The 13,778-nt window shown below is 38.0% G+C and overlaps 1 protein-coding gene across 1 annotated transcript; it reads left to right on the top strand.

The window, feature by feature from the left end:
* Positions 1 to 10,333: 10,333 nt before the first annotated feature.
* On the top strand, positions 10,334 to 12,868 carry LOC143536180 (uncharacterized). The gene is made up of 5 exons (XM_077030228.1): positions 10,334 to 10,719; positions 11,597 to 11,644; positions 11,738 to 11,800; positions 11,873 to 11,941; positions 12,021 to 12,868. The coding sequence occupies exons 1-5, from the start codon at positions 10,465 to 10,467 to the stop codon at positions 12,162 to 12,164; spliced, it is 579 nt and encodes a 192-aa protein (XP_076886343.1). The 5' UTR covers positions 10,334 to 10,464; the 3' UTR covers positions 12,165 to 12,868.
* Positions 12,869 to 13,778: the final 910 nt, after the last annotated feature.

Genomic DNA, 13,778 nt, shown 5'->3' with positions numbered 1-13,778 from the left:
GTACACTGACCCACGGACTCTGGTTGAAAGATAGATGATCCTAGCTGGAAGATCGAGGATCCTTGAGTATGCTGACCCACGGACCCTGGTTGAAGGATGGATGATCCTTGTTGGAAGATCGAGGATCCTTGAGTATGCTGACCCACGGACCCTGGTTGAAGGATGGATGATCCTTGTTGGAAGATCGAGGATCCTTGAGTATGTTGAGCCACGGATCCTGGAGTAGAAAATTCCAGCACCCTAGGTATCAAGGGATTCTGATCCAATGCTGGCCTCTTTCTTTTCTTGAGATCTTCAATTTCATGTAGGATCCTCTGGTTGGTTTTGTTCTGCTGCTCCATGTATGCCTTAACCTGTGAAAACATTGCGGAAACATCATTGTTAGATTTGACCACCGAAGTGGCAGCAGTGGTTTTTGAGCTCTGGAAGACTGGAATTTGTGTCTTGTTTCCAGCCGCGGTGGTCCTTGGTGCTCCCGTAATTGGAGGAGGCATGGTCGGCAAAGTTCTTGATGAGAGAGAAACCGAGGATGGCATGGTTGATGAAGCAGAGGTTGATTGAGAGGCCATTGATGGTGATATGGGTATGAAAAGTTGAAAATTGATAGGAAATAATCTGGATTATAGCACCAATTTCCCCACTGTGGGCGCCAAATTGTTTTGGACAAAAATCTGCTAAGGATCAAGTATCCAAATCTGTTATGCGAGGTAAGGTGCTAACTCGATAATGACAAGTGTATAAGCGTAATATTGATGAACACAAAGGTTTGATCACAAAGGAAAAAGCCCTTAACCAAGATAGTCTTACTTCGGTCAAAACTTATCAAGGTAATCTTTGGTAAAATAACTCCGGTCAAGGATTAATAAGATAATCTTTGGTCGGATTATTTTAGTCAATGATCAATAAGGTAACCTTTGGTCGACGAGTATAAGATTATCGTGATCTCCGGCACAAAAAACCCCCGGACGGTGAAAACTATCACCGTCGATTATAATAAAAGGTGGTTACAAGGGTTGTGGAGTTGATGATCAACAAATACTATGTGTGTGAGTACAAGATATCTTAGCGGCTAGAATACGTGTGAATGTGCGTGTTCTAATGTTGATCACAGCCTCTATTTATACAAAAACATAATAACTTCATGGAATTATTAATAATAAAGACTATTAACTAATAATCCCTAAAAATCTGCCATTGCCTTAAATATAATCGTAACTGCCACTTTGACCACGTGCTCCATCACTCAGGCTGTGAAATAGGGGGTAGACCAGGTCTTGGAGCCGTTACACTTGATAAATATCAGCCTTCATATAAGAAATAACCGTTAATAGCACCAGATGCCGAGGATCCATGATCCTGGCATAGCTCTGGAACTCTTCAGAAGGATAATTGATCCAGACACATCAATATCTTCTTGACTGCAAGTTAGTGGATAGACTGAGTCTTCTAACCGTTATACCTGCTAAATATTAGACTACACATGAGAACAATCGTTAATTAGTAATAATTACTGAGGATCCTTGATCCTGATACGATCTGGAATACATGCTAAGGATAACTGGTCCAGACATATGCTAGGATAACATATCCACAGTGTCAAATTTCCGTGCACTAACAGCTCACAGGAAGAATAGCCGCTCTCAACAGGTTCATCTCAAGATCCTCCTAAAAGTGCAAGGACTTCTATGATATCCTTAGGAAGAATAAGAAATTTGAGTGGAAGGAAAAGCATGAAGCTGCACTTACAGCCTTGAAGGATTACTTATCCTCAGCTCCATCTCTGATGAAGCCTGTAGATGGAGAATCCTTATATCTATACTTACTTGTCTCAAGTAATGCAGTAAGTGCCGTCCTCGTCAAGGATCACGAGGGTGAACAGCACACAGTGTATTATGTAAGTAAGAGTCTTTTAGATGCAGAGGCCAAGTATTCTCATCTAGAAAAGTTAATCCTTCTTTTAATTATGGCTTATACTAAATGAAGACATTATTTTGAGACTCATACTATTATTTTGAGAACTAATTATCCTGTTAAGAATGTTCTCAGGAAAACCAGAATTGTCAGGTAGGATGGATAAGTGGGCTGTAAAGCTGAGTGCATATGACATTCAGTATGAGCCTAGAACAGCTATCAAATCGCAGGCACTCGCAGACTTTGTGGCTGATTTCAGCAGTGACATGCAGAAAGAAGCCGATCTAGAGGTTCAGCAAGTAGATGTAACCATGGATCCTTGGATCCTCTTCACAGATGGAGCATCCAACGTAAGAGGAACGGGATTGGGCATACTACTGAAATCACCATAGGGGGACATAATACCCCAGTCCATTGCATGTGCATTTCAAGCTACCAACAATGAGGCAGAATACGAAGCACTCATAGCAGGTTTACTTTAGCCAAAAGTATGAGGATCAGGTATCTTCAGGTTTATATGGATTCTTTACTTATTACTAACCACTTTAAGGGTTCTTATACCATAAAAGGTGAAAATATGATCATATTTAGAAATTGTGAAGGAATTAGCAAAATCCTTCGAAGTGTTTAATATAGTACAGGTACCAAGAGAGGAAAATGCTGGGCAGACGCCTTAGCAAACTTAGCCTCATCCTTGAAAATTCCAGAAGATACGAAGATCCCAGTTATCCACATACTCTCGCCAGCAATAGGAGAGCAAGAAGTTGGGGAAATAACAAGTGATAAGCAGATTGTACTTTGGGATCCATTATCCTCAGCCAGTCAAGGATCCTGGATCCTCCCAATCAAAAATTACATTCAAACTGGAGAAATTCCAGCTACCGAGAATCCCAAATCCTTCAAACTCAAGGTATCACAATACATTTTATTAGATGATATGCTATACAGAAAATCTCTTGCGGGTCCATACTTGAGGTGCATCGAGGATCCTGAAATCCAAGAAGTACTTAAAGACTTTCACGAAGGAGATTGCGGCAACCACACAGGAGGAAGGGCATTATTCTCCAGGATACTTAGAACGGGGTACTTCTGGCCAACAATGAAGAAGGATGCAGTAGAGTATTCGAAGAAGTGTGCTGCCTGCCAAAGGCATGCAAATATCCTTCATCAACCAGCAGAACCAATGTATCCTATATCCTCTTCATGGCCTTTCATGAAATGGGGAATGGACATTGTTGGGAAGCTGCCAAAGGCACCAGGTGGAAAGGTATTTATGCTTTCCATGACGGACTACTTCTCTAAATGGATCGAAGCAGAGGCATTCGTACAAGTCCGAGAAAGGGAGGTTATATCCTTTATTAAACGAAATATTATAACTAGATTTGGCATTCCCTCTGAGATTATTTGTGATAATGGTTCCCAATTTATTAGGAAAAGAACAACTAACTTTTGTGACAGCTGGGGCATAAAGATGATTACTTCAACACCAGTGCATCCTCAAGCTAATGGTCAAGCGAAGTCTAGCAACAAGATCATCATCAACAACTTGAAGAAGAAGCTATGATCCAAGAAGGGAAAGTGGGCCGAGGAACTACCATATGTTCTTTGGGCCGACAGGACAACACTCAAGAATGCAACAGGCCAAACACCCTTTTCATTGGTGTTTGGATCAGAAGTGGTAATCCCTACAGAGATGATGGTTCCTATAGCAAGAACGAGCCTCCGTGATCCTGAAACCAATGAAGAAATCCTTCTTGAAGACTTGGATACTATTGAAGAACTCAGAGACCTAGCCAAGATCAGAATGGGAGCTTATCAACAAAGGGTAGCTGGGGCATGCAACAAGAATATAAGGATCAGAATATTTCAAGAAGGAGATCTAGTCTTGAGGAAAGCCTTCCAAAATACTACCAATCCGGCTGATGGGAAGTTAGCACCCAAATGGGAAGTGTTTTGGAAAAAAATCACTCAAGGATAATGTATCCAAATTCGTAAATTTGAGGTATAGTGCTATTATAATAACAACGAATGTATGAACGAAATTGAGATGAACACAGCGATTTGTTACGGGGAAAAGTCCTTGATCTGGTTCGGATCACCGGCACAAAAACCCCGGGTGATGACAATTGTCTATCACCACTTTATTAATATAAAAAATAAGGATACAAGGTTTGGAGAATATGATCAGTGTTACAACGAAAGCTGTGCGTGTGTGTGTATGCTGCTGAATTCGTAGTGAGCAGAGTGTGTTGTTGTGTTGGGTTTGTTTTCCTAGCTGATCATACCACTATTTATACATAAAAGACAATAACTCAATGGAGTTATGAATAATAAAGACTATTAACTAATAATCCCTAAAAATCCGCCTCATCTTGAATATTATCGTAACTGCCACTTTGACCACGTGCTCCATCATTCAGGCTGCGAAATAGTGGGTAGACCAGGTCTTGGAGCCATTACACTTGATAAATATCAGCCTTCATATAAGAAATAACCGTTAATAGCACCAAATACCGAGGATCCATGATCCTGACATAGCTCTGGAACTCTTCAGAAGGATAATTGATCCAGACACATCAATATCTTCTTGACTGCAAGTTAGTGGATAGACTGAGTCTTCTAACCGTTATACCTGCTTAAATATTAGACTACACATGAAAACAACCGTTAATTAGTAATAAGTACTGAGGATCCTTGATCCTGATACATGCTAAGGATAACTGATCCAGACATATGCCAGGATAACATATCCACAGTGTCAAATTTCTGTGCACTAACAGGAAGGACCTTATCAGATCGAGTCGGAAGTAGGAAAGGGGGCATATCATTTGCTCACAATGGAAGGCAATAGATTACCAAGAGCGTGGAATGCTATCCACGTCAAGAAGTATTTTTCTGATCAGAATCCAGTATCCTGAGAGGATACATTATCTTTAAAGGATCAAGGATCCTCGAAATTGGTAATATCTATCCGATCACTTATCCTTTTCATTTTTTTTATTCTTAATTTAAGGATACTATATTCTTAACATTTTATCTTTTCCAAGTCTTGAATATCAATGCAGGGTATTATTGAGATGTGTAATAGTCAAGAGGTTGTCCACCTCTCCTTTACATTCAAGGTACTATCTTGTTTCCCTTGGCTTAGCCCATGTTTGGGTATGACCCCCGATGGTCATATCCTCTAAGGTTTAAAGGTTTTCACCTTTCCTATAAATAGAGTTTATACACTCGCGCCTGGAGCGCACGTTATCCAACGTATAGTCCGGGGCAGCGGGACCAGTACACGCTTAGTGGCTGACAATTTTGTTATTTTTGGCTATTTGGAGGATCCTACGAATTATGGTAGACGTACCATACCACCGGTTTATAACGTTTTCACGTTATCTCAAGACAAAGGTTTCTAACATTTTCATGTTAGCTAAGGTTTATAACGTTTTCACGTTATCTTCGTTTGGGCTAAATCCCGGGTTGGGCGAGTCCCCAGTTAACATCCGTATTTGGGCTTGTCCCCAGTTTTGAGCTTGTCCCCAGATTACGGGCTTGTCCCCAGATTACACGGGCTTGTCCCCAGTTGCACGGGCTTGTCCCTAGTTTATTATTTGGGCTTGTCCCCAGCTTAATGGGTTTAATCCCACTAACACTATGAGTTGTTTGCAACAGATTATCTAAGTTCATTGTGAGAATTAAAATTCTAAGGATCCAGAATCCTAAAGTTATTCCTTCAAGGATCATTGAGAGTTCAGTACTTATGGTAACGTAGGTCTACCTAGACCTTCTGGTATGGTCTCTATTAATGAATTTATGTATTATCTTGGTTGCAATAATTTTGGATATTTCAAGTTAGAAAGTTACTCCTTTGAAGATATTTTATTACTAAGATCTTTTAATTGTTTTTAAGGATACTTTATCCTAAAATTTGTCCTTTAAGGATATTCTTTTATATAACGTTTATCATCTTTTAAGGATACCTTATCCTACTGTTTGTTCTTTAAGGATATTCTATCCTAAGTTATTTTCATAAGGATCTTTTATCCTGAAATCTTTTACTTAAGAATATTTTTCAAAACTATCAATAATGCTAAAGTTATATCTAATTAACTTTTAGAAATAAACAGCAGGCAAATAGTTAAAAGATTTATATTAATTAAAATAAGCCACATGGACTTATCCAAAATTCTTAACCCGATCTTTACCGTGTAAAAGATGGACCATCCATCCCGGTTAAGTAAGTACCACTAACAGTTCATAAGTGGAGGAAAATTAAAAACATGGGCAACAAAGGCTTCATCCCCACAAACAGAGGATCCCTCCACCTTTGTCACCCCGGAAAATTGTCTTAAGGATCATGGATCCTTTATCCTAGTTATTACTGTCTATTACAAACCGAAATTATTGTTCATAAAAACATCATAAACACAAAATAAAAGGATGGGCTCGGGCCTTGTCTTTTGTATCCTTCATCACCCACCTAAGCTGCATCTTCACCCTCAGCAGCAACATCCTCTTTACCGGCTTCAACCGCCTCCTTGACGCCACTACTCCCAGCCTCGGTGTCCTCAGCCATTTCCTCGTCGTCCTCACCACCAAGCTGATCAAGGGCAGCCTTCCACTTCGCCACATCCCAGGTCGACTTGTCGAAAGCAGGATCACCGGCCTCCTTCGCCATCTTGATCCGCGCCTAGAATACCAACCTGGCAGCCCAAACCTTAGCCTCGTTTGTAGCCTGCTCCACTGCATCTTGACGTTGGGCTTCGGCTAAGGATAGATGATCCTCCAACTGTTTTTTCTCCTTGGAGAGCTGGATCATAGCCTTATCATTTGCAACCACAACTTTCCCTAATCCCGACAACTTGTCGCTCATTTGGCCGATGATCTTCTCATAATGCTCTTTGAAAGCACTCATGGCCTACACACAACAAAGTAATCGAAGTCAGAAGGATATTGGATCCTGCAAATCAAAGTGTCAGGATACAGGATACTTACAGAGAGGACAATGTCATAATGGGTTTCAGGATCAGAGGACCTCTTCCTCATAGAAGCCGCAGATTTGGCCCTGGTTGTTGCAGTCTTGGGCTCGGAACTAGTGCCTGCCTTCGAGGCCTCCTTCTTGACAACAGGGGAGGTGACCATACAGTCAATATCTTCTAGGGAGAACTTGTCGGCTGACTTCTGGGATTTCTTGGCGCCTGAAAAGGGAAAAAGGTTACCAGATAAGTTTTTTTATTCTAATCTTATTTATATTAAAATTATTAACTTATTTGACATGCTTGAACCTGAGGAGATATCACAAAAACCTTCAATTAAACGAGCTTGAAAGGTCCTAATCTCGGTATCCAGTGCTAGGAAACGTTTTGTCTTTTCTTCTGTGCCAGGTAACTTGCCCAAAGAAGCAAAGTTGTCAACTGTAAACAAAAAGGAAAAATCAGAATTCAAGTTAAAGCATCAAGGATCCTGCTATTTCTTAAGGATCCAGGATCCTACCCTTTCTAACCCACTTTGAAGGAAGTTCGATTCCTCCTGGTATCGAGTCACGTTTAACAAAGAAAAACTGGTTCCTCCACAGGGAATCATTTAAGATGACTTTCAATATCGGGTGAGGTTGTCGGGGCTTGGATTTGAAGATAAATCGGGCAGGACCGTGGGTAGTGAGGGTGTACAAATGTGATAACTCTGGAAGGCCGATGTCCATCTCTTACTCTTCTATGATTCTCTCGATAGTGCTGATAACCCTCCAAACCATGGAATAGCTTGTATGTAGATATGCCGGTAGAATCAAAGAAGCTTTGAGTAAAAGACGGAAAGGGATATTTGTAGCCGATCAGAAATGGAGTCGCCAGAAAGCAAACCCAGACATTGGAATATACGACGCAGCGGATGCTGGATTCATAAGGTCGGAATAAGGTTTTCGGAGGGAACAATGAGCGAAAGTCTTCAACCTCTGGATCTGTGAGTTTACAGATTTTGGTGGACGGGTTGGCCAGCAGACATTGGGGTTCCATTTCCGTTAACTCAGAATCATCAAAGGTTTGTTCAGAAGGATTAGAGGGAGACGGAGAAGAAGAAGAAGAATACGAAGCAGCAGACATGATTAAAGAAAATGAGAGAAAAGTAAGAAGGATACCTGATGCGTCGGCTGGAGGTATGCTTATAATCAAAGATATAGAGCGGCATATATAGACGGTTATTATTAACCTGGGGGCTAAATGGTAAATAATTCTTTCAAAACCGTCCCATCTATCTGTTTTCGCATTAATTTTGAATTTAAAAATGATAGTTGTATTCCACTGCCACGCGCCATTTTGGGGGCAATTGTTAGGGAATGAATTTTATGCTGAGGATCCTTAATCCTTAACTATCTTATGGATAGATTATCCTTGAGATATATAACAGGTTATAAAGGATCAATGATCCTCAGTGTTATTTGTTTACTAATGATTGCGTTTAGTATGGTGATGTGTTAGACAGGTATAACAATTTTAGGACATGCTGACATCAATTATCCTCATGGAGTATTCTCTAGCTGGAGTATGGATACAGGATCCTTATTCAGTATAGCTAGTAATGGACAATTTCGTATGAAGACTGATGTTTGAATATCAACAATGGTTCTTAGACCTGGTCCACCACTTAATTCGTTACTGAACGGCTATTAGCACGTGGTCAAAGCACACGATGATGAAGAGTGGAAGACTAGCGAGATTATAGGAATAGTTGTTAGTTAGTTACTTATTATTTTTCTTTATATAATCGAGTTATGATCAACATTAGATATACACACGCTCACATTTACACTCGTATTCTAGCTGCTAGCTCATCAGAAAACACACACGTAGCTTTCATTGTAACTGTTGATCAACAACTCCAACCCTTGTAATCACCTTTTACTATTAATAAACTTAACGGTGATAGTTTTCACCGTCCGGTGGTTTTTTGTGCCGGAGATTACTATAATCACGTACCATCCGACCAGAGATTACCTTGTTAATCCTGACCGAAGCAATTCGACCAAAGATTACCTTGTTAGTTTTTGACCGGAGTAAAGATTATCGTAATTAAGGGTTTTTTCCCTCGTGATCAAATCCTTGTGTTCATCAAAATCTCAGTTATACAACCATTATTATCGTGTTAGCACTATACCTCACTTGACAGATTTGGATACATTATCCTTAGCTGATTTTTATCCAAAACACCAATAAACTCCCTAAGCAATTTAGAAAATTACCAAATCAACCATGTTGGAGATGGTAAATGGACATGTTAATAAGGAAATATATTTAAATTGCACTTTTTATCTTTTAATATTATTTTTATAATGTGTCGTGACACAAAATAATAATGTTATATGTTCAAACAAGCTATGTACTAAAGTAGACATCCAATAACCATAATAATATAATGGCAACTTGTTTTTCAAAGTTCACGTTATATTCATAGGTATTCACAAGAATAAAAAAATAAAATAGTAAATACACTTATAAAATTTTCTTTCTACAGAATCACCTACAAATAGTTAAATGGCATGCAATAATAGTAAGTTGAATTCGGAGAGTGAAATAAGTGTCACAAATGAGTGTTTTCATTCTTGGCAAGGATTACGAACTTGATATCAACCACAAAGCAATGCAAATGCTTAGCATTTTAGGACCCCTCTTAGAAAGAACCGGGATCGTGTACGTCCAAGCAAAGAAGAGTTCACGTTCGGTTTGTTGGAGAAACATGTCAAACATACCTTTAAATTTCACTGGATGTCATATTTACTATGAACAATTTTTATATGGCTTTAAATAATTTTAGCATGGGAGAGACATTATGTCTTTATATAACGTAGGACTATATAGTCAACTTTAGTCCATACGTTTGAGAGTTACCTTTGGGATTTATATTCTTTAGATTGATATGGAACGTGATTTCACGAGTATACCATACTCCAAAACACGGTAACAAAAGTTAAAAATTTATTGTAATCACTTTAACTTCTTTCATAGTTATCATTTAAAAGTATGTAGCGTGAAGCTACTCTTAGATTAAAAAAATATATCACATAAAACTGTCCTTTAATACGAAATATTTAAATGAATGTTACCAGATTGGCAACAACTTATTTATTGATGACTCTTACTCAACTTGTTTACATTCCGATCTAGTTAGCCAGCTAATGAGCAAGCCAACAAACGATCTTACCTTGGCTCGATTTCAAATGATCTAGTCACGACTTTTTTTTAAAACAATTTCATGAGTAAAAAAAAAACCAGACCCCTACCAATCCGATCCAATACAATGACAAATCACACCCATGGGTTTCCATTTAAGTATAAAACACGCAGTCTAAAAAAAGGTATAAAAGAAGAAGAAGAAAAAGAAGGTACTATACTATTCTAAAAAACAATATATTAAATTAAATATCAAAATAATAAAAAAAAACAAGGAGTGGGTTCTAAAATAACAGTCTCTGTATGTGTGTGGGTCCCACCCAACTCCAATCCACTCCTTGATATAACTCCACGCCTTTCTTCCTTTCCACTCTTTCACTTTCACTTTCACACACTCACCATGACTCAAGACCACTGGCTCACCGTCGCCATGACGGACACCACCGCCGTAGCACAAATCCTCGTCAACCTCCGAGCAGCAGCACCGCCGGCAAAGCCTCGCAGACCGGAACCACCGCACAGCTGGACCGTTCGTCAACGCCGGTCCAGTACCAAATCCGAACCGCCTAGGGCTAGTCCTACCACTCCGTTATCATGGACCGCCGCCACTTCCGGCAGCTGCTTTGCTGCAGTTGCTGATACCTCGAGATCTAAGGTTTGTTGTTATACGTTTTCCGGTGGTTATTAACTTATTATTATTATTATTATTATTATTATCAGTCATCATTTGCTTCTTGTGTTATTCGATGCGGTTAATCATTTTGACCAGCCTTATGACGATGGTTATTCCGTTTCGGAAATGACTATTCTGCCCTTGAACAGTTTAAAATGGACTTTCTGTCTCTACTTCTGTGTCTACTAAACAGCTTTTACGTTGAAGGGTGTTTTTTGACATTTTACATGAATGTATCACATAATAGGTCGAAATGATATCTAACTACCTTGTAAATTGTAAGGGGTAGTTAGGGGTGTTTTGGTCATTTGGGTTATATGTTTGTAACGGTGGCGTGTTTTCGTGGCAAGTAAAGGTCTGTGTGTTGAGTTTGGTGCGTGTGTTGGCTGGCTAGTGATTGTCCTTTTAGTCATGCTTATTTTGTGATATTAATAAATTGGTATTCAAAGTCTTATATATTTATATATACTATTATTATTGTTGTACAATTAAATGCCAAGTAAAAAAATGTTAAATTGTTTAAATATAAATAAGACAATGGTTAACCGATGGTTTTAGAACGAGTAACTCAAACATCGTGACATGTTTGCATGTGCTTAAAACATATGAATGATTGTTTTTTCCAGTTTATTTTATTTAAAAATGTTTAAAGAATATGTCTTTATACAAAGTTGTCAAGGTCTTGTAGCTTTAGTGCTTTACCCAAGATCTAATCACTTGTCACCATACTTTTATTCAAATTTTACTTTGTTTTGTGTGTAACTTGTCATTACCTATATTGTACACAATGTGTTATGTAAAAAAAAAAAAATGTGTTATGTAACTTTCATTATTGAGTAGTTTGGGATGATGCTTGCAGGTCACGCCACCTTGTGAAACCTCAACTAAGAAGTCAAGAAAGAAGAAAGTAAGTTATTAGTCATGTACCATTATTAACTATATATATCATATAAGTGATCTTAATATCTAATTAACATAGTTATACATTTACTGTTTCTAGACTTTGGTGGCACTTAAGACGGAAGAGGTTATATTAATGGAGGAACAGCATCATTTGAAAATGGTAGGTTAAGTTAAAATCACCGCGTTTATTATTTGAATAATTTACGCTCATTTTCATTACTTTTAAATGTAGAAACTCGCAGCACTACAAGCTAAATATGCAAAACAGATAAAGGAGAATGTGAGGCTAAAGAAGATTAAGGTAAAATAATTGTAATAATCTCTCCATAGTTAAATCAAAACACTAATATAAGTTTTATAACTGTACTTTTGTATTTCAGTTGGATATGCAAGTAGAGACACAAGGCGATAGACCAAAGGCAACCACGAGCAACCATATTGAAACGGTTGATGAGCGAAATGACAAAATTGTCCTTCCTGATCTCAATGTTCCTTTCGGGGAGGATGCGATTGTGAGTTATTAAGAGCATAGAATAAACTCGTATACTCAAGAATAGGAAAATAATTTCTAACATCGGATTTAAGCTAATTTAATGAAGGTAACTTGAGGATTATAGTGCTAAAATCTACATAACCCTTGTAGATGTAGTTGGACTCTATTTCATTTCCTTTTGTATACATTAATTAGTATCAGAATCAACTCAATGCTAATATTTTCAGTCTCTCAACTATTCCATCCATAGTGATTTAAGAATTTAAGAACTTACGTTAAAAAAAGACAAAAAAAACAACGGCATTAATTCCATTCATGCTTGAGATATGACGTTTTTTGCTGTATGTGACTTCTATGACGGATGAAATTCATATATTGTATGTTCTATTACATTGGCCGGAGCTCATATCGCATTCTTTTACATATTATGAGTTATTTTTATTTTGATTATAATACAAACACAAATGATGCAGAATGCACACAATGTTATATATGTATTGGTTTAGTTTGATTTGCACCTGGTTCAGACTTGAATATCCCAAAATCTATGACGTGACCTAAGAATAATTATAATAAGAGGTGAACGTATAAACCGGTTTTTAACCTGAGCCAAACCGGATTATGGAACTGGTTAAAAACTGGGACTGGTTAAATATTAGTTTAAAACCAAAATTGTTTGAAATCAAACCAGCTTTGGGCTAAAAACTGATATGCGTTTTAGCCATCTTTGAAGCGAAATGGTTTGGGCCTAGAACCTGATTTATGCACCTCTAGTTTGTTTGAATGTTAGAATTTATTCATGCGAATGCGATCATCTACGATCAATTATTCATGTCTATAAGCCTACCCTTTATATTAACATTAACATATATAGGATGTTGAATTTCATATGCATAATAACGCACGCTTGTTCAATCTGATGAACAACTAACGTGTTTGTGTCATTGTGTGTTCAATTTGAACATCTAACTGAACTTTTATTTTCCTTATTTTCTATAATTACGGCGACATTCACCAACTCACCAACCAATAACAAACAACTAAAATTTGTGAATATGAATTGAGTGGCAATTTCAGTGGAACGCCCTTTTCACAGCCGTATTCGAATTCGTATATATCATTAATGTATCACCTAAGTCCTAAGAAATCAATGGTTTTGCGTTTAGCTGTTGAACTAAACTTTGCTCTCAAATCATGCTACATTAGCCATCCAAACAAAAACTAAACATTGCTTTCAAATTTTGCTACCATCCTAACGAATAACTAACATAGAAACAAATAATTAAACCTAATGAAAATGAGTAGTAGCTAATAAACTTTAAAACTTAAATCAGATAAACATGACGCGGGTCGCATCACGCACGACAGGCTTGATGGATTCATCCGAGGCAAGCCCTAGTTAGCTTCCAAACGGTGGCCCAATAACACTTTTTTTATTTTAAATGGAGGCCTTTCTTGGACCCAAATAAAAACTGGTTAGTGGACCAAAATTAAAAATTATAATTTATTAATCTAAGGTGGTAATTGTTAATGGGACCTGAAAGGCTGAAACACGAGACGAAATTTCAGTTTTGGTTTGTCATACTTGAAACAAATAAGCGGTTTAACTAAACATGTTGACCCGCTAATTCATTTGTGACTTGTT

This window comes from Bidens hawaiensis, unplaced genomic scaffold, assembly GCF_021521415.1.
Source record: "Bidens hawaiensis isolate Kalapana, Puna unplaced genomic scaffold, B.hawaiensis_p1.1 tig00010744_1, whole genome shotgun sequence".
Classification (NCBI taxonomy): Eukaryota; Viridiplantae; Streptophyta; class Magnoliopsida; order Asterales; family Asteraceae; genus Bidens; species Bidens hawaiensis.
Note: the sequence above shows the minus strand (reverse complement) of the source record. Positions and strands in the feature narration are given on the sequence as shown.

Bases quoted from the DNA above. Each gene is read 5' to 3' on its own strand.
- LOC143536180 (XM_077030228.1), top strand. From the start codon at position 10,465: ATGACTCAAGACCACTGGCTCACCGTCGCCATGACGGACACCACCGCC. The intron at 11,645-11,737 runs GTAAGTTATTAG...TACTGTTTCTAG, and splicing joins AGAAGTCAAGAAAGAAGAAA to ACTTTGGTGGCACTTAAGAC. The intron at 11,801-11,872 runs GTAGGTTAAGTT...TTTTAAATGTAG, and splicing joins AACAGCATCATTTGAAAATG to AAACTCGCAGCACTACAAGC.